At 42.8% G+C, this 20299-nt stretch overlaps 1 protein-coding gene across 3 annotated transcripts in view; it reads left to right on the plus strand.

Moving 5' to 3' along the window:
* Window positions 1-20299, plus strand: part of LOC106561924 (tetraspanin-4) — a 112693-nt gene that overhangs the window by 73147 nt on the left and 19247 nt on the right. For 2 of the 3 annotated variants that reach the window (XM_045688972.1, XM_014126328.2), the window contains one exon: window positions 8547-8621. The exons of the other annotated variant lie outside the window; for it this stretch is intronic. In XM_045688972.1, coding sequence (XP_045544928.1) covers window positions 8547-8621 — 75 coding nt within the window. The remainder of the gene's footprint in view (window positions 1-8546; window positions 8622-20299) is intronic. 3 annotated transcript variants of the gene reach the window in all.

Here is a 20299-nt window from a genome sequence, read left to right on the forward strand (position 1 = left end):
CACATTATGTATATTTGTCAAGTCTCAGGAGAAGACCCAGATGCAGACAGTTTTGAAGTAACAACATTTTATTACAAAAACAGGGGGGCAGGCAAATGACAGGTCAAGAGCAGGCAGAGGTCAGTAATCCAGAGCAGAGTCCAAAAGGTACAGAACGGCAGGCAGGCTCAGGGTCAGGGCAGGCAGAGGTCAGTAATCCAGATCAGAATCCAAAAGGTACAGAACGACAGGCAGGCTCAGGGTCAGGGCAGGCAGAATGGTCAAAAGCCGGGAAAGCTAGAAAACAGGAACTAGAGAAAGACAGGAGCATGGGAAAAACGCTTGCCGACACAAAACGAAATTGCAACAGACAAATAGAGAACACAGGTATAAATACACTGTGGATAATGAGGGGAGATACCTGGTGGGGGGTGGAGATGAGCACAAAGACGGGTGAAACAGATAAGGGGATGACAATATTCAGTATATGCGGCCCATGCGGGAATCAAACCCACAACCAGCACCATGCTGCCAGCACCATGCTTCAAACCAGTCATTGGAGCCACACATTCATAACTCCAAACTCCATCTTCCCATTTAAAAACACTATTTCAAGTCAAAATTGTCTCTGGTTGATAAGAACAAGTCTCACATCGTATAACAAACCATATCATTTCATTTACTTCAAACGACTAACAGTCTGTTCATTTAGCCTTTAAACCTAGCTTTTAAATAAAGTTTATGACACCAGCGCAGCAGGTGGCTCAATTACTGGCCCCATGGGACCGACCATCAAACGTATCGCAGAGCTAAAGCCCATCATTAGTATCAGCCTTGACATTCTACCAGAACGCCTAGCCGGTTGGACCACTGTGTCGATGTGATTGGAAGACGATGTTCGCAAAGGCTTTTTCGTAGCGACTGACGAATCATCTTGAGCCTTCACATCGATTTCAAAAGAGACAGCTCTAACCCTCTGCTTTCATTACAAAAGCAATTAGGGGCCTCCCGAGTGGCGCAGTGGTCTAAGGCACTACATCGCAGTGCTAGCTGTGCCACTAGACATTCTGGGTTCGAGTCCAGGCTCTGTCGAGTCCAGGAGAGACCAATGGGGCAGCGCACAATTGGTCCAGCGTTGTCCGGGTTAGGGGAGGGTTTGGCAGGCAGGGATGTCCTTGTTCCATCGCGCACTAGCGACTCCTGTGGCGGACCGGGTGCAGTGCACGCTGAGTTGGTAGCCAGGTGCACAGTGTTTCCTCCGACACGTTGGTGCGACTTCCGGGTTAAGTGGGCATTGTGTCAAGAAGCAGTGCAGCTTGGCTTGGGTTGGGTTGTATTTCGGAGGACGCACGGCTCTCGACCTTCGCCTCTTCCGGATCCGTACGGGAGTTACAGCGATGAGACAAGACTGTAGCTACCAATTGGAAACCATGAAATTGGGGAGAAAACAGGGTAAAAAAAAAGCAATTAGAGATTTGATAACCAAACTGATCATTGAGGGGGAAATAGATGAAGATTTGACAGTGCTAATTGCTGTGGTGTTTCGTGCCTGATGTGTTGTGATTCAAAGTAATAAGGTTGAGTGGTAATTTGTAACATGGCAATAACTTGTTGTGGGTGGCATTTTACAACAGTTGTGTACTAAATGTCTTGTAAGTCTATTAGTGAGGTTATGTTTTCATGTTTTATTCCATTATCTCCATGAGATTCATTGGAGAATACAAAGCTTTTTTCCAATAGCCACACTAGCATATCACAAAAATATGTCATAATGGTTTCATCATTATACTTTCTGTCAAGCATGTGCTTTTCAATTTAAAAGATTGTAGGCTACATTGACATTGTTTGGAAAAAGATATAGAACTGCCATCGTTTACTTTTGATAGTTACATTTTTTGTTACTTTTGTTAGTTTAAATTTTACCACAAGGATGTCAGACACAGCATAACACCGTCAGCAGACCAATTTAACAAAAGTAAGTGCTCGAGTATAACCAACACATTGAATTATACTCATCTATTGAAAGGGATGGCAGTCTGGCTTCACAATGAATAGACTAGAGCCTTGGAGAGTTTTCTTTTTCTCAGCAAATAAACTCTTGAAAGGATTACGGCACTGAGGTCGTATCGCAAATGGCAAATTCCCTAGATCAAATCAAATTTTATTTGTCACATACACATGGTTAGCAGATGTTAATGCAAGTGTAGCGAAATGCTTGTGCTTCTAGTTCCCACCATGCAGTAATATCTAACAAATAATCTAACAACTTCACAACAACTACTTTATACACACAAGTGTAAAGGAATGAATAAGAATATGTACATAAAAATATATGGATGAGCGATGGCCGAACGGCATAGGCAAGATGCAGTAGATGGTATAGAGTACAGTATATACATATGAGATGAGTAATGTAGGGTATGTAAACATTATATAAAGTGGCTAGTGATCCATTTATTACATCCAATTTTGAATTATTAAAGTGGCTAGAGATGAGTCAATATGTTGGCAGCAGCCACTCAATGTTAGTGATGGCTGTTTAACAGTCTGATGGCCTTGAGATAGAAGCTGTTTTTCAGTCTCTAGGCCCCCGCTTTGATGTACCTGTACTGACCTCGCCTTCTGGATGATAGTGGGGTGAACAGGCAGTGGCTCGGGTGGTTGTTGTCCTTGATGATCTTTTTGGCCTTCCTGTGACATCGGGTGGTGTAGGTGTCCTGGAGGGCAGGTAGTTTGCCCCCGGTGATGTGTTGTGCAGATCTCATTACCCTCTGGAGAGCTTTACGGTTGTGGGTGGAGCAGTTGCCGTACCAGGCAGTGATACAGCCCGACAGGATGCTCTCAATTGTGCATCTGTAAAAGTGTGTGAGTGTTTTTGGTGACAAGCCAAATTTCTTCAGCCTCCTGAGGTTGAAGAGGCGCTGCTGCGCCTTCTTCACCACGCTGTCTGTGTGGGTGGACCATTTCAGTTTGTCCGTGATGTGTACGCCGAGGAATTTAAAACTTTCCACCTTCTCCACTACTGTCCCATCGATGTGGATAGGGGGCTGCTCCCTCTGCTGTTTCCTGAAGTCCACAATCATCTCCTTTGTTTTGTTGACATTGAGTGTGATGTTATTTTCCTAACAACACACTCCGAGGGCCCTCACCTCCTCCCTATAGGCTGTCTCGTCGTTGTTGGTAATCAAGCCTACCACTGTAGTGTCGTCTGCAAACTTGATGATTGAGTTGGAGGCGTGCATGGCCACGCAGTCATGGGGGAACAGGGAGTACAGGAGAGGGCTGGGAACGCACCCTTGTGGGGCCCCAGTGTTGAGGATCAGCGGGGTGGAGATGTTGTTTCCTACCCTCACCACCTGGGGGCGGCCGTCAGGAAGTCCAGGACCCAGTTGCACAGGGCGGGGTCGAGACCCAGGGTCTCGAGCTTAATGACGAGTTTGGAGGATACTATGGTGTTAAATGCTGAGCTGTAGTTGATGAACAGCATTCTTACATAGGTATTCCTCTTGTCCAGATGGGTTAGGGCAGTGTGATTGCGTCGTCTGTGGACCTATTGGGGCAGTAAGCAAATTGGAGTGGGTCTAGGGTGTCAGGTAGGGTGGAGGTGATATGGTCCTTGACTAGTCTCTCAAAGCACTTCATGATGACGGAAGTGAGTGCTACGGGGCGATAGTCATTTAGCTCAGTTACCTTAGCTTTCTTGGGAACAGGAACAATGGTGGCCATCTTGAAGCATGTGGGCACAGCAGACTGGGATAAGGATTGATTGAATATTTCCGTAAACACACCAGCCAGCCGGTCTGCGCATGCTCTGAGGACGTGGCTAGGGATGCTGTCTGGGCTGGCAGTCTTGCGAAGGTTAACACGTTTAAATGTTTTACTCACGTTGGCTGCAGTGAAGGAGAGCCCGCAGGTTTTGGTAGCGGGCCGTTTCGGGGCACTGTATTGTCCTCAAAGCGAGCAAAGAAATTGTTTAGTTTGTCTGGGAGCAAGACATCGTGGTCCCCGACGGGGATGGTTTTCTTTTTGTAGTCCGTGATTGACTGTAGACCCTGCCACATACCTCTCGTGTCTGAGCCATTGAATTGTGACTCTACTTTGTCTCTATACTGACGCTTAGCTTGTTTGATTGCCTTGCGGAGGGAATAGCTACATTGTTTGTATTCGGTCATGTTTCCGGTTGCCTTGCCCTGATTAAAAGCAGTGGTTCGCGCTTTCAGTTTTGCTTGAATGCTGCCATCAATCCATGGTTTCTGGTTGGGGAAGGTTTTAATAGACGCTGTGGGTACAACATCACCAATGCACTTGCTAATAAACTCGCACACCGAATCAGCGTATTCATCAATGTTATTGTCTGACGCTATACGAACATATCCCAGTCCACGTGATCGAAGCAATCTTGAAGCATGGAATCCGATTGGTCGGACCAGCATTGAACAGACCTGCGCACGGGCGTTTCCTGTTTTAGTTTCTGTCTATAGGCTTGGAGCAACAAAATGGAGTCATGGTCAAATTTTCCGAAAGGAGGGCGGGGGAGGGCTTTGTATGCGTCGCGGAAGTTAGAATAACAATGATCCAGTGTTTTGCCAGCCCGGGTCGCGCATTCGATATGCTGATAAAATTTAGGGAGCCTTGTTTTCAGATTAGCCTTGTTAAAATCCCCAGCTACAATAAATGCAGCCTCAGGATATGTGGTTTCCAGTTTACATAGAGTTCAATGCAGTTCTTTCAGGGACGTTGATGTGTCTGCTTTTGGGGGATATACACGACTGTGATTATGATCGAAGAGAATTCTCTTGGTAGATAATGCGGTCGGCATTCGATTGTAAGGAATTCTAGGTCAGGTGAACAAAAGGACTTGAGTTCCTGTATGGTGTTATGATAGGTAGCACCAGAATATTAGATTTCTTTAATTGATTGAGATACAGTCTATATGAATTCTAGCTACTTTAAGCACATGTTGTTCCCTAGAAAGAAGAAACTATCCACTGGGCACACTGGTTGAATCAACATTGTTTCCACGTCATTTCAATGATTTTACGTGGAATAGACGTTGAATTGAGGTCTGTGCCCAGTGGGTAATATGTGACACTGTAAAAGCATTTGTTTATTATAAAAGCTCAAATGTTGATACGAATACCTGTCATTGATATTACAAAGTCGTTTGTGGAATATTAGGTTTCTGCATTGTGTAAAAGCACTGTTTTCCTATTGCATTACATTGACAATTGTACACGGTCTCTTTAAAAACGTCATATTGGTGACGAAGAGATGCAAGAGATCTGTCATTTATTCATTGCTATGACCTTTTCCTTTCTTTCTTTGCCCCCAAATGGTTGGAGATACTGGTAATGTTACCAGGTTGTTAGCTAGCTAGCCAATGAGATGAAATGACTGAATAAAGTGTAAACGACGCGTGGGTTTTTAGAAATGCCCAAGACATGGCTTAGGAATGTAAAATGTGGTCCCTGCGATCCACTATAGGTAGATAAAAATATTGTGCCGGTAATATGGGTCGGATCTTTTGACCTAATTGGGCTATAAGCAAGCCGTTTTCGCTGTAGTAATGGTGCAACCACGATGCTATCGAATTTGCACTCGCCTTATCTGGGAGATTTTTTCCTAGGTCCACGGTTCTCCCAAAATAAAACTCCCGGTCGCACAGAACAATATTTGGTTGCATATGCGAACAAATTGGTCGCACTTTACAGCCCTGCCTGCAGCTAAAAACAGCCTCTCTGGAAGCTTCTACCGCAGACTCACTGCATTAAGTCACAGTCCAGGAGTTAAATCTCTACTAAATCTCTATGGGTGTAAAATGCGACGTGCAAGACTGGCCCTAGATCAAAGATGATGAGCTGGAGGTTGGCTTTTAGTTAGTGCACCAAGGCCAGATTCCGGCCCAATCTTTAAAAACACCACCGCATTGCTTTCGACCTAGCCAGTCCTTTCAGATCAGTGGTTACACAACAAAGCAAAGGGGCCGCCATTCAAGAGTAATTTGGGACCTAGCACAGCTGTAACCTCCCCGCCACCCCGAGTTAGTTAGTTACCGGTCCGACGCAGCTGAATTCCTCAAGGTATTGATTTGGGAGGCACCGTCTAACAGTGGCACGCCTTCAGTTTCTCCCTTGTCCGTCTATCAACAAAGAGCCTCGGTAGCTTTCATGCTGAATGGGAATCACAGAGAGTCGATAACCCCCCCCTCCGAGATCAATGGCAGACCAGCAGTTTGATTATAGTTCTCCTCATCGCTCTCCCTGACAAGGCATTGATCTCCACTAAACTGGGATATCAGCAAAGCCTGACGAGAGGAGAAACAAGTCTTAACATAAATAACAGGGCTGGTTTGGCTACTGTAGTGGGGGCTTCCCTCACAGCTACACGTCAATGTGCACACAGTACCAGTCAAAAGTTGACACAGCTACTCATTTCAGGGTTTTTCTTTATTTTGACTGTTTTCTACATTGTAGACGAATAGTGAAGACATCAAACTATGAAATAACACACATGGAATCATGTAGTAACCTGAAAAGGGTTAAACAAATCAAAATATATTTGAGATTCTTCAAAGTATCCACCCTTTGCCTTGATGACAGCTTTGCACACTCTTGGCATTCTCTCAATCAGCTAGGCTGCCTGCCGCTCCATTTTTCTTTCTCTCTATGACCCCTTCAGCCTTGTGTTTTTAAAATGATTGTTTTCCCACACGGTTGCATAACGGTAATGGAGCATTTCCCAAACTCTGTCCTGGGAACCCCAATGGGTGCACGTTTAGATTTTTGCCCTACTACTACACAGCTGATTCAAATAATCAAAGCTTGATGATTAGTTGATTATTTGAATCAGCTGTGTAGTGCTAGGACAAAAAAACTAAACGGGCCCGAGGACTGAGTTTGGGAAACACTGGAGTAATGCATTAATCAAGCCGGCACACGCGGCCTGTGTATCTGGAAACAAAGGACAAGCTCATAGAACAGCTTCTTCCTGGTTGAGTCGAGGAGAGAGCAGAGGTAAGGTCTTAACTAAGTCAGCCATTCTTTTATAGTATAGATTTTTTTTTAATCCTCCCTGCTTTGATCTCCCATTCAAACAAGCTCTGCCAAGCAGTCCTTGAAGGCAACATCCGCCCAAACCTGACGAGGACTCTGAGAACCACTCTAACTAGATTTTCACATTTAGAAAGGCCTGAAAGTTACGCTTTAACAATTAAAAAAGATAAATGCACCATACACCAAGACTGCAGTAAACCAAAGTCTGTCTTCACAGACTTAGTCGCACTCTTAAACTCACACTTTCACTTCCTTTACATTCTAAAACTCGCTGTCATTCCATCACCCTCCCATGTTCCCTCCGTTTGAGATTAGTCAAGTATTTTTCTGCGAGAGGGACGGAACGATTGCTTTGCGGGGGTAGGATGTATCGGGTGGTAACTTTTTCGAGCGCTCACGTGAGGCCCGTAGGGGGGAAACGTATTACTCAGAAACTATCTCCCAATGACTATGAGGTTAAAGTGCAGACTGGAATCTTTAATGTGAGGGTATTTTCATCCATATCGAGTGAACCGTTTAGAAATTACACCACTTTTTGCACATAGTCCCTTCATTTTAGGGGACCAAAAGCAATGACAAATGTATTTATGTGTATTAAAGTAGTAAAAAGTTAAGTATTTGGTCCCATATTCATAGCGCGCAATGACTACGTCGAGCTTGTGACTCTACAAATTTGTTGGATGCATTTGCTGTTTTGGTTGTGATTTAGATTATTTTGTGCCCAATAGAAATGAATGGTAAATAATGTATTCTGTCATTTTGTAGTCACATATTCTATTCTAATTTACAATAAAGGTATCTAAACACTTCTACATTAATGTGGATGCTACCATGATTACGGATAATCCTAAATGAATCGTGAATAATGATGAGTGGGAAAGTTGCAGATGCACAAATATACACCCAAGACATGTTAACCTCTCACCTTTACAATAACAGGGGAAGTTAGCATTATTGGGGGGGGTATGATATTTGTAGAGTCACATGATGTAGTCATTGCGTATTATGAATATGGGACCAAATACTTAACGTTTTACTACTTTAGTACACATATAAGTGAATTTGTACCAATACTTGTGGTCCCCTAAAACGGGGGGGACTATGTACAAAAAGTGCTCTAATTTCTAAACTGTTCACCTGATATGGATGAAAATTCCCTCAAATTAAAGCTAACAGTCTGCGCTTTAACCTCATAGTCTTTGTATCAATTGAAAGTGCTGAAATACGGAGACAAAACAATAATAAATGTGTCACTGTCCCAATACTTTTGGATCTCCCTGTATCACGGCCCAACCTGTCTCTCTGAGTATTACTGTCCCACTCCTCTCCTTCTCTGTCAGTCATTAAAAAAAAATATATATATATATATAAGGCGGAATGATCCAAAGGCGTTCGATCTCCCATGTCTCTTCAACTCACTCTTCCTGACACTTTGTCTCTACCGCTCTTTGTTTCTCAAGTTAAAGTTCTAATGCACGCTCTCTCCATCTATCTCTCCTCTCTCTCTCTCCACAGTTCTTCATCCTCCTTCTTCTGATCTTCTTCTTGGAGATTCTGTCCATCACGCTCTTCTTTGTTTACCAAGACCAGGTAAGGCGACGTCTCGCTCTTATTTATTTTATTGTGGTTGATTCCGGTACAGTTTTTAAGTATCACAGAATAATAATATAATATATATTGATTTAAACTAATCCAAAAATGCTTTTCCCCCTGTACAATAAGCAAGTCTGATTTGAAAAGCAGAGGAGCAATGGCTTTTCAACATAAATAAATCTCTACACATCAGAGCATTTCCAACTTGGGAAGGGATTAATAATACAATTCGCACACACATCCTGCTCCTACATACGCACGCATACGCTGGCACGCACAGACACAATAATACAATTCACAGCATTCCAAATTCAATCCGTCTAAACAAGCGTTGCTCCAATGACGGGACACCCTCCAATTTATCGACCACGCCACTCCATTATGCATGACTTGTGGCGTCCTCGCTACCCCAGGGGCCAGGGCCAAGGCCGTTGGTGTCTACAGTCTCTGTCTGTACCTTTTAGTAAATAATGATCCTACCCTTTGATATTTTTCTCCAACCTCTTTATTTCCATTGAGTGTATTACATTTTTCCCACTCTCGTACTGTGTATAGCCTTTTATCTGTGGTTATGTAATAAAACCTATACAGGCTCTGTTAAATGTGAATCCTCTGCCCCACAGCCATTATAATCCTTTGGTTTGTCTCACTCGCTGTGTAATTCTAGAAGAGTTCCTGGATTGGTAGCATCTTCCTGGGCTCTCAGCCAATATATCCCATCCGTTATGAATGTTAACTTACCTCAGTCCCCACCCTAGTCCCTATGTCTAACATTCCCCTGTTTCCCTATCCTCCATTCCGTGTCTGAATTATTTTGTTTCAGTTCTTAACTGTTCTACACGAAGCAGTGCAACGAGAAACCGAGTAAAAGAGCGGAACACTGTAAGAGTCAGGCGTACTGTAGATGTACTGTAAGACCTGTTAGGAAGGAAGACAAAAGGGGAATGGTCCTCTGGTGGCTATTTTAAATGGAGTCTACGATGTTCTTGACCAGCAGGGAGTCACTCCACATGTACATAAGAGAGCTATATGTTAATGATATTGTTGGGAAGGCTATGTTATTATTTTTTTAAAACAGTGTTTTCCATTCTGGGGAATGGAAGGGAGATGTGTGTGCTGGCTTTTATGGCAGCACTAACACACATGATTAAGCACGGTCTTGGTGATCAGATGAGTTGGTACGTGACGTTAACGGTTATGTCGACTTGCGTTATAGCCAAATGCATCAGTTCCCACTGCAAATCTGTTACAAAAACAGTGTACAGTACGTTGTTGCCTTTTTCAGAAATATTCAACCTACCAGCAACATTGATTCAACATGATTGAGAAAGTACGAAATAACGAGGAAACTTTTCCCAGAGAGCCGATTCCCTGATCCTTCATCAGTATTCTGTTGCCGGGTCTCATTCCCACAACTCTGCTGCTCCACTGATGGCCTGGAACACTCCCAGCTGTCTCATCACCGCATCAGCCCGTGCCACCTAATGCCAGCCTACAGCTGCCAACCTTGCCATCTTTGACTGACTTTAATCCCTGTAACTCCAGGCAGTCATGCCAGTAACACCTGTGTTTCCCAATCCTGGTCCCGGGGACCACATGGGGTGTATATTTTTATTTTTGCCCTAGCATTACACACCTGATTCAAATAATCAACTTATCATCAAACATTTAATTATTTTAATCAGGTGTGTAGTGCTAGCTATGGAAAAAAACTCAAATGTGCACCCCTCGAGGTCCCCAAGCCCAGGATTGAGAAACGCTGACCTAGTCTCATCACCAGCTAGTCACATAACCACCTAATCAAATAGGGTACCTAAAAAAAGTTACGGCAGCCAGGCAGGGGTTCCTTTCCAACTAGGAAACCTTGTCAGTCAAAAAAAAATGTTGACGTCCGGTGTCCATAAACGCCTCTGTTTCTCAAACTAGACACTAGTTCAAGATGGCGGCAGGGCAGCTTTGCTGAGCGTGTTGTGTCACACTGTTTGTTTCAAGTGTTACAAGTTTTTATTTCTTAGCAAAACCATTATAGGCTGCATTAAACAACAGGCGAAATCTCAAATCCTACAGGATCAAAGCAATTAAAGCATTAAATTGACATCTGCTGGTTTCTACATGAAGAGATAAAGCCGGTGTGGTGCCCTCCCTGAAAGCCGAGAGAGGATACATCTGTGCCGTGACTGACGGTCTAGACACGTTGAGCCGACTAGCCTTGGATACTCTTCGACGGTCAGGTTTTTATCTGTTTCGCCATTCTACCAGAGTCTCCTGACTCCTCTCCTGCACCGCTGTGCGGTGGAAGCCGGAGGTTGGTGCGCTGGGCTTACTAGCCCAGGATACCCCTGCCGGGTGGACTGGCCACCAGTGATTGGCCGGTCTACTGGCCTCACTGTGTGGTAGCCTACTGCAAGGTGACTGACCAGACCCACACACTGGGCAAAATCCCTGTCAGTACATTCCTGCACCGGTTGTTGAACGCGCTGACTGCTCTAACTAAGGCAACAATGCTCGGGCACACTTGCTTTCTAACTCTAGTAGACCTAGACATTTCTGGGGAATTTTAAGGTTTCAAAAGATTGACTCAGTATATTTTAATTTTGTTTTAGTGAACTGTTGGATTCAGTGGTTAAAAATTGGTATTTTTGTACAAATGGTTTTAATTGCTGCCTACATGGGTTATGGCTAAATGGGTTATGGCATAGTCTAAATTATCAAAAACAAACCTCATCTCCCTAACCCAGAGATACCGCTAAACCCTACTTTGACTGATAGTATAGCAGCTTTTATCTTTTAGAGTTATCAGATTGTGTTACCATTTGACTCCTACTGTGACATGCACATAAAACGTTCTCATCTACAGGGTTTGGTTTGGCTAGAAACTGTTTGCTGTATCAGATGACTGTAGTTTGGATTATTTTAAATCATCTAAGTGCAGAGAGATTTTAGGAAGAAACAAATCGAGCTGTTTTATTATTCTTGTGGTGTCAGGAAACATTCACCCAGGCTCATTGGCTATGGATCAGGAAACATTCACCCAAACCCAGTCTCATTGGCTATGGATGAACTTCCCACTCCAAATGATTTAAAACTAGATCAGGGTTGGGACTGGTGCATATTAATGTGAGGAGTTTGATGCCGAAATTGGACATGATAAAAGTCTGGGTTCACACTGCTGACCCAGATGTCTTAGTACTGTCCGAGACCTGGCTTAAGAAATCTATTCTAAATCAGTCTATAGGCTTGGATGGTTATAATATTTATCAATGTGACCGACAAAGTAAGGGGGGAGGTATAGCCATCTATATTAAAGACAGATAATGTGGTTACTGAACTAAGGTCTTTATCTAAACCAAAACAGTTTGAGTTTTTAGCATTGAAGCTGCAGTTATCAAAAGCTGTGAACTTAGATTTGATAGGATGTTATACACCTCCATCTGCAAAAGTCGAATCCCTGGATTCTCTGGCTGAACTGATGCGTGGTTGGGGGGAAAATGAAATGGTCCTTATGGCCGATTTAAATTGGGATTGGTTATCTCCAAACTCTGAGGCCATAAGAGGACTGGCAATACATTACATTTTACTCAAACTATAAATGCGGTTACAAGACTCAATCCCAAAGACATCTCTAAATCAACACTTATTGATGTTATTCTAAGAAACAATCCGCATAAATACTCGGCCGTTGGTATTTTTGCTAACGATTTAAGTGATCATTGTGCAGTTTCTTGCATTAGAGACACCAAAATCCCCAAAGTGCCCTCTCGGTTCATAGTCAAACAACATTTTACACAGTTCTGTAAGCATGCATTCCTGCATGAACTTTATGCATACAACTGGGACAGGATTGCGCTTATTCCAGATATCGAAGAGGCATTCTCCTATTTTCATTCTATGTTTTCTAATATCTGTGATAAACACGCCCCTCTCAAAAAGTACCGGGTAAGAGGTAGAGACAATCCCTGGTTTACAGGGGAATTATCTGATTTGATCCATAAACGAAATACACAATGGGCCAAAGCCAGAAAGGGTAATTCCCAGGCTGAATGGCAGTTATTCAGGGCACTGAGAAATAAGTGCACCTTGTTAATACGAAAATGCAAATCTAGCTTCTATTACGAATCTACCAAGGAAAACCTCAATAACCCGACAAAATTATGGAAAACCATTAAATCCATGAATGTTAACACAAACTCCACTGGTCTTCTGCTGAAATTGACCTCAAATTCAATGGATGTGACTAACAAGAATAAACTGCTTGACACGTTTAATGAGCATTTTGCTAAAGCTGGGCATTTATTTGATAATGAACTCCTTCCAAACATCTCAAATGAGGTTGTGAATGAAACTGCCACATGCCGGCCTACGGTTCATTTATTTCATTTTACCGAGACTGAGCTTTCAGAAGTTGTAAAGGAACTCAAATCTAATGATATGAAGAAAGCAGCTGGCCTGGATGAATTGGTGGAGAGATTATTGCTGCCCTTCTCCCTCATATATATTAAATCTTTCATTGGTGAGTAATACCATTCCAAAAGTCTGGAAAGCAGCCTATGTCACGCCTTCACATAAAGGTGGAGATCCGTCCCAGTTGGATAACTATCGTCCCATATCTAAACTGTCTGCACTGGCAAAAGTTTTGGAAAACCTGGTGGACTCACAGTTCAAAGACTTTCTTTTATAATAACTCAGTTTTATCTCAATTCCAGCTGGGATTTAGAGCCAAGCATAGTACAATTACTGCTGTAAGTAAGATTGTAGGTGATATTCTAGCTCAGGACAAGAAAAACTTTCACTTTCTCTTGACTTATCGAAGGTCTTCGACACTGTTGACCATGCCGTGCTGTTGTATAGACTAAAAAGGTTGGTTTAAGTGTTGATGCATTGGATTGGTTCCAAAATGACCTTTCTGACAGAACAAAGTGTGTAGCTCAGGAGGGTATGAAATCTGAGTTTCGAAGACTTACAAAAGGAGTTCCCCAGGGCTCAATTTTAGGTTTGATCCTTTTTACACTGTATATAAATGATATAGGGAAGACTGTTGACTCTGCAAATCTCCATCTTTATGCTGATGACACAATTATTTATTCTAGCGCATCTAATATTGAGAAGGCTTTTCAGGACTTACAGTTGGCCTTTGATGTTATTCAAAGGCAACTTTTCCAATTGAAACTTGTGCTTAATGAAAGGAATACAAAGATGATGGTTTCCTCTTCCCTGAAAGTAAACAGATGGAGTCACTTGCAGATTTTAAGTATAACAAGCCAGCAAATTGATAGGGTCACCTCCTATAAGTATCTTTGGAATTGGTTAGATGTAAAGTTGAATTTTAAACAGCACATTGATACCTTGACCAAGAAACTGAAGATGAAATGTGGTTTCTATTACGGGAACAAATCTTGCTTTTCAATGTTAGTCAGAAAATATCTTGTTCAAAGCACCTTTTTTTTTATCAGTGCTGGATTATGGTGATATTGTCTATCATGGTGCTTTAAGATCTATTACAAATGCTAGATCACTCACCCATCACTGTGATCTGTATGCTATGGTGCAATGGACCTCTCTCTCCACCAGGAGGCGAAAGCACTGATACACTTTTGTGTACAAAGCATTAATGGGACAACTCCCTTTGTATCTCTTGTTCTTTACTGGCCAGATCAGTCTCACAATATAGTCTTCGTTCACAGTCGCTGCTGACCTGGTCTGTTCCTAAGGCTAGAACCAATTCTTTTTTTATTTTCTTTTTCCCATAATGCCCCTTCATCCTGGAACATGCTTCAGAAGATTTTAAAGTTACGGGAGGTAGTGTCTTTGCCTGTTTTTAAGACTGATCGACAACACTGTTTGTGATAACTGCAGTTGTTTCTAATCTCCAATTGTAGCTTTAACTTGTGACACTTTGTCTCTTGTGTGTATTCTGTATTTTCTGTAATGTTTTATGGACACGCTGCTATTTCCCTGTTTTGCCTTCTTGCCAGGTCACCCTGGCAAAATAGGTTTTTAACCTCAATGGGTTTTACCTGGTTAAATAAAGGTTAAGTTATTTTTTTTTTTAAATAGGACAGACTCACATCAATGGAAGTTGTCAGTCATTTTCAGTTAGTTTACACATTATAAAATAAATAAATTATAAATTAAATTTCTCAATTCACTGAGACACCTGCCAATATTATTATCATATATATTTTTTACAATATGATTTAATGAATGAATATTTGTAAAAGCTTAAATGATGGCAACATCAGAATGTGACTTAAATGAAAGACAGTGATGTTTTCTTCAGTCACTGTTTCTTTTAGAACTGACGTTGGCACAACTCAGTTTGTTGTATTTAATCTTAGTATGAATCATATTTCTTAGATAAACAAGGTGCGCATTTTACCTCGGCAACATGGGACTTCTGAGGTTCAATGTAGCAATTTGAAATTGAGTCATGTAACCACTGCCTGAATGAATTTCAAGCATGGAAAAGTTTCATTTCACGCTGAGAGAAATGTTTCATTGGTAAAACGCACCACTAATCACATTGATTCACCCATTAAATTAATGGAAACATGAAATGACTAATTAATTGGACTACCCACAAAACATGTCAAATGTTCAGCTCTTTATGTGAAAAGGAGAAACCAATTGGTGAAATCCTGTAGTGGCGTTGACAGTAAAAAAAAAAAAAAAAAAACACACCTGGGTTCAAATGGTATTTGTTTTGTTTCAAAAGCTTTAGCTGGACTTCTGGCACTCCAGGCAGGATTAACTGGCAGGCAGGTTCAACCAAACGCGCAAAGTACAAATACTAGCCTATTTGAACCCACATCTGGTAAAAGTAACTGTTGATTCAAACTTCATAGGCATAATAGTTTTTTTATTTTACTAGGCAAGTCAGTTAAGAACAAATTCTTATTTACAATGACGGCCTACACCAGCCAAACCTGGACAACGCTGGGTCAATTGTGCACCACCCTACGGGACTCCCAATCACTCGGGAGCCCCATAAGCCAGAATGAGGGTCGTGTACAAACCGTCGGCTAGGAACACAGGGATTTTAGGTAACAGTCTAATTCAATATTGCAATCAGGTTGAGATAAAATCAAGTCCTAATCCAGGCACTTGTCATCTCCCGTCTGGATTACTGCAACTCGCTGTTGGCTGGGCTCCCTGCCTGTGCCATTAAACCCCTACAACTCATCCAGAACGCCGCAGCCCGTCTGGTGTTCAACCTTCCCAAGTTCTCTCACGTCACCCCGCTCCTCCGCTCTCTCCACTGGCTTCCAGTTGAAGCTCGCATCCGCTACAAGACCATGGTGATTGCCTACGGAGCTGTGAAGGGAACGGCACCTCCATACCTTCAGGCTCTGATCAGGCCCTACACCCAAACAAGGGCACTGCGTTCATCCACCACGGGCCTGCTGGCCCCCCTACCTCTGAGGAAGCACAGTTCCCGCTTAGCCCAGTCAAAACTGTTCGCTGCTCTGGCACCCCAATGGTGGAACAAGCTCCCTCACGACGCCAGGACAGCGGAGTCAATCACCACCTTCCGGAGACACCTGAAACCCCACCTCTTTAAGGAATACCTAGGATAGGATAAAGTAATCCTTCTAACCCCCCCCCTTAAAAGATTTAGATGCACTATTGTAAAGTGGTTGTTCCACTGGATATCATAAGGTGAATGCACCATTTTGTAAGTCGCTCTGGATAAGAGCGTCTGCTAAATGACTTAAATGTAAATGTAAATGTAATAAAACCATAATACAAGAACTAGAAAGGAGCAAAGCAGCGTTGAGGAAAATAGGCTGTGGATAACAAAACGTGAACAGCTTCTGTCAATGTTTTCCTATGAATACATATGAATGAACATACAAAATTAAGGGGAATGACTCCAGAGAGAATAGAACCACAAAAAGGCCCCATTTTGACACTATTCACCCCTTGTAGGGGGCTATCACAGACGAGCATAGATAAGCAGTTTGCCATTTTGGAACGATGCACAGAGCCTTCCCTTTCTCTTTATATTTCCTGATTCCTTGTCCAATAAATATGTCACACAGTACAATGTCGGAAGTACAGTGCCTTCGGAAAGTATTCAGACTCCTTGACTTTTTCCACATTTTGTTACATTACAGCCTTATTCTAAAATCTATTAAATCGTTTTTTCCGCCCATCAATCTACCCACAATACCCCATAATGACAAAGAGAAAACGGGTTTAGAAATGTTAGCTAATTTATTAAAATAAAAAACATAAATACCTTATTTACATAAGTATTAAGACCCTTTGCTATGAGACTCGAAATTGAGCTCAGGTGCATCCTGTTTCCATTGATCATCAAATCAAATGTATTTATATAGCCCTTCTTACATCAGCTGATATCTCAAAGTGCTGTACAGAAACCCAGCCTAAAACCCCAAACAGCAAGCAATGCAGATGTAGAAGCACGGTGGCTAGGAAAAACTCCCAAGAAAGGCCAAAACCTAGGAAGAAACCTAGAGGAACCAGGCTATGAGGGGTGGCCAGTCCTCTTCTGGCTGTGCCGGGTGGAGATTATAACAGAACATTGCCAAGATGTTCAAATGTTCATAAATGACCAGCATGGTCAAATAATAATAATCACAGTAGTTGTCGAGGGTGCAACAAGTCAGCACCTCAAGAGTAAATGTCAGTTGGCTTTTCATAGCCGATCTTTGAGAGTATCTCTACCGCTCCTGCTGTCTCTAGAGAGTTGAAAACAGCAGGTCTGGGAAAGGTAGCACGTCCGGTGAACAGTTCAGGGTTCCATAGCCCCAGGCAGAACAGTTGAAACTGGAGCAGCAGCACGGCCAGGTGGACTGGGGACGGCAAGGAGTCATCATGCCAGGTAGTCCTGAGGCATGGTCCTAGGGCTCAGGTCCTCTGAGAGAGAGAAAGAAAGAGAGAATTAGAGAGAGCATACTTAAATTCACACAGGACACCGGATAAGACAGGAGAAATACTCCAGATATAACAGACTGACCCTAGCCCCCCAACACATAAACTACTGCAGCATAAATACTGGAGGCTGAGACAGGAGAGGTCAGGAGACACTGTGGCCCCATCTGATGATACCCCAGACAGGGCCAAACAGGAAGGATATAACCCCACCCACTTTGCCAAAGCACAGCCCCCACACCACTAGAGGGATAACTTCAACTTACCATCCTGAGACAAGGCTGAGTATAGCCCACAAAGATCTCCGCCATGGCACAACCCAAGGGGGGGGGCGCCAACCCAGACAGGAAGACCACGTCAGTGACTCAACCCACTCAAGTGACGCACCCCTCCTAGGGACGGCATGGAAGAACACCAATAAGCCAGTGACTCAGCCCCTGTAATAGGGTTAGAGGCAGAGAATCCCAGTGGAGAGAGGGGAACCGGCCAGGCAGAGACAGCAAGGGCGGTTCGTTGTTCCAGAGCCTTTCTGTTCACCTTCACACTCCTGGGCCAGACTACACTCAATCATAGGACCCACTGAAGAGATGAGCCTTCAGTAAAGACTTAAAGGTTGAGACCGAGTCTGCATCTCTCACATGGGTAGGCAGACCATTCCATAAAAATGGAGCTCTATAGGAGAAAGCCCTGCCTCCAGCTGTTTGCTTAGAAATTCTAGGGACAATTAGGAGGCCTGCGTCTTGTGACCATAGTGTACATGTAGGTATGTACGGCAGGACCAAATCGGAAAGATAGGTAGGAGCAAGCCCATGTAATGCTTTGTAGGTTAGCAGTAAAACCTTGAAATCAGCCGTTGCCTTAACAGGAAGCCAGTGTAGGGAGGCTAGCACTGGAGTAATATGATACATTTTTTGGGTTCTAGTCAGGATTCTAGCAGCTGTATTTAGCACTAACTGAAGTTTATTTAGTGCCTTATCCGGGTAGCCGGAAAGTAGAGCATTGCAGTAGTCCAACCTAGAAGTAACAAAAGCATGGATACATTTTTCTGCATCATTTTTGGACAGAAAGTTTCTGATTTTTGCAATGTTACGTAGATGGAAAAAAGCTGTCGTTGAAACAGTCTTGATATGTTCTTCAAAAGAGAGATCAGGGTCCAGAGTAACGCCGAGGTCCTTCACAGTTTTATTTGAGACGACTGTACAACCATCAAGATTAAATGTCAGATTTAACAGAAGATCTTTGTTTCTTGGGACCTAGAACAAGCATCTCTGTTTTGTCCGAGTTTAAAAGTAGAAAGTTTGCAGCCATCCACTTCCTTATGTCTGAAACACAGGCTTCTAGCGAGGGCAATTTTGGGGCTTCACCATGTTTCATTGAAATGTACAGCTGTGTGTCATCCGCATAGCAGTGAAATTTAACATTATGTTTTCGAATGACATCCCCAAGAGGTACAATATATAGTGAAACAATAGTGGTCCTAAAACGGAACCTTGAGGAACACCGAAATCTACAGTTGATTTGTCAGAGAACAAACCATTCACAGAGACAAACTGATATCTTTCCGACAGATAAGATCTAAACCAGGCCAGAACTTGTCCGTGTAGACCAATTTGGGTTTCCAATCTCTCCAAAAGAATGTGGTGATCGATGGTATCAAAAGCAGCACTAAGCTCTAGGAGCACGAGGACAGATGCAGAGCCTCGGTCTGACACCATTAAAAGGTAATTTACCACCTTCACAAGTGCAGTCTCAGTGCTATGATGGGGTCTAAAACCAGACTGAAGCGTTTCGTATACATTGTCTTCAGGAAGGCAGTGAGTTGCTGCGCAACAGCTTTTTCTAAAATGTTTGAGAGGAATGGAAGATTCGATATAGGCCGGTACTTTTTTATATTTTCTGGGTCAAGGTTTGGCTTTTTCAAGAGAGGCTTTATTACTGCCACTTTTAGTGAGTTTGGTACACATCCGGTGGATAGAGAGCCCCAAGCACAGGAAGCAGCTCTTTCAGTAGATTAGTTGGAATAGGGTCCAGTATGCAGCTTGAAGGTTTAGAGGCCATGATTATTTTCATCATTGTGTCAAGAGATATAGTACTAAAACACTTTAGTGTCTCCCTTGATCCTAGGACCTGGCAGAGTTGTGCAGACTCAGGACAACGGAGCTTTGGAGGAATACGCAGATTTAAAGAGGAGTTCGTAATTTGCTTTCTAATGATCTTGATCTTTTCCTCAAAGAAGTTAATGAATTTATTACTGCTGAAGTGAAAGCCATCCTCTCTTGGGGAATGCTGCTTTTTAGTTAGCTTTGCAACAGTATCAAAAATAAATTTAGGATTGTTCTTATTTTCCTCAGTTAAGTTGGAAAAATAGGACGATCGAGCAGCAGTGAGGGCTCTTCGATACTGCACGGTACTGTCTTTCCAAGCTAGTCGGAAGACTTCCAGTTTGGTGTGGCGCCATTTCCGTTCCAATTTTCTGGAAGCTTGCTTCAGAGCTTGTGTATTTTCTGTATACCAGTGTGACGTAGAAGTTCGTCACTGGCCGTGGGCAGAATTTGGTACTTTAACGCATGCACACATTCATCACTCCTCCCTGCTCCATTATCAGATAACTTGTGTGTTGACCCACATTGTTAACTTAACTTCTCTATCTTAGTACATGCATTTCACACTTACGTCAGTAACCGGTTATGGTATAAAGAAATAAACAGACAAGTGTTCATATTTAATATAAGCAACATTTATTATACTTAGATGTTATGGATGAGCGCTTTGTTTGTTTT

This window comes from Salmo salar, chromosome ssa11 (assembly GCF_905237065.1).
Source record: "Salmo salar chromosome ssa11, Ssal_v3.1, whole genome shotgun sequence".
In the NCBI taxonomy this organism is placed as follows: domain Eukaryota; kingdom Metazoa; phylum Chordata; class Actinopteri; order Salmoniformes; family Salmonidae; genus Salmo; species Salmo salar.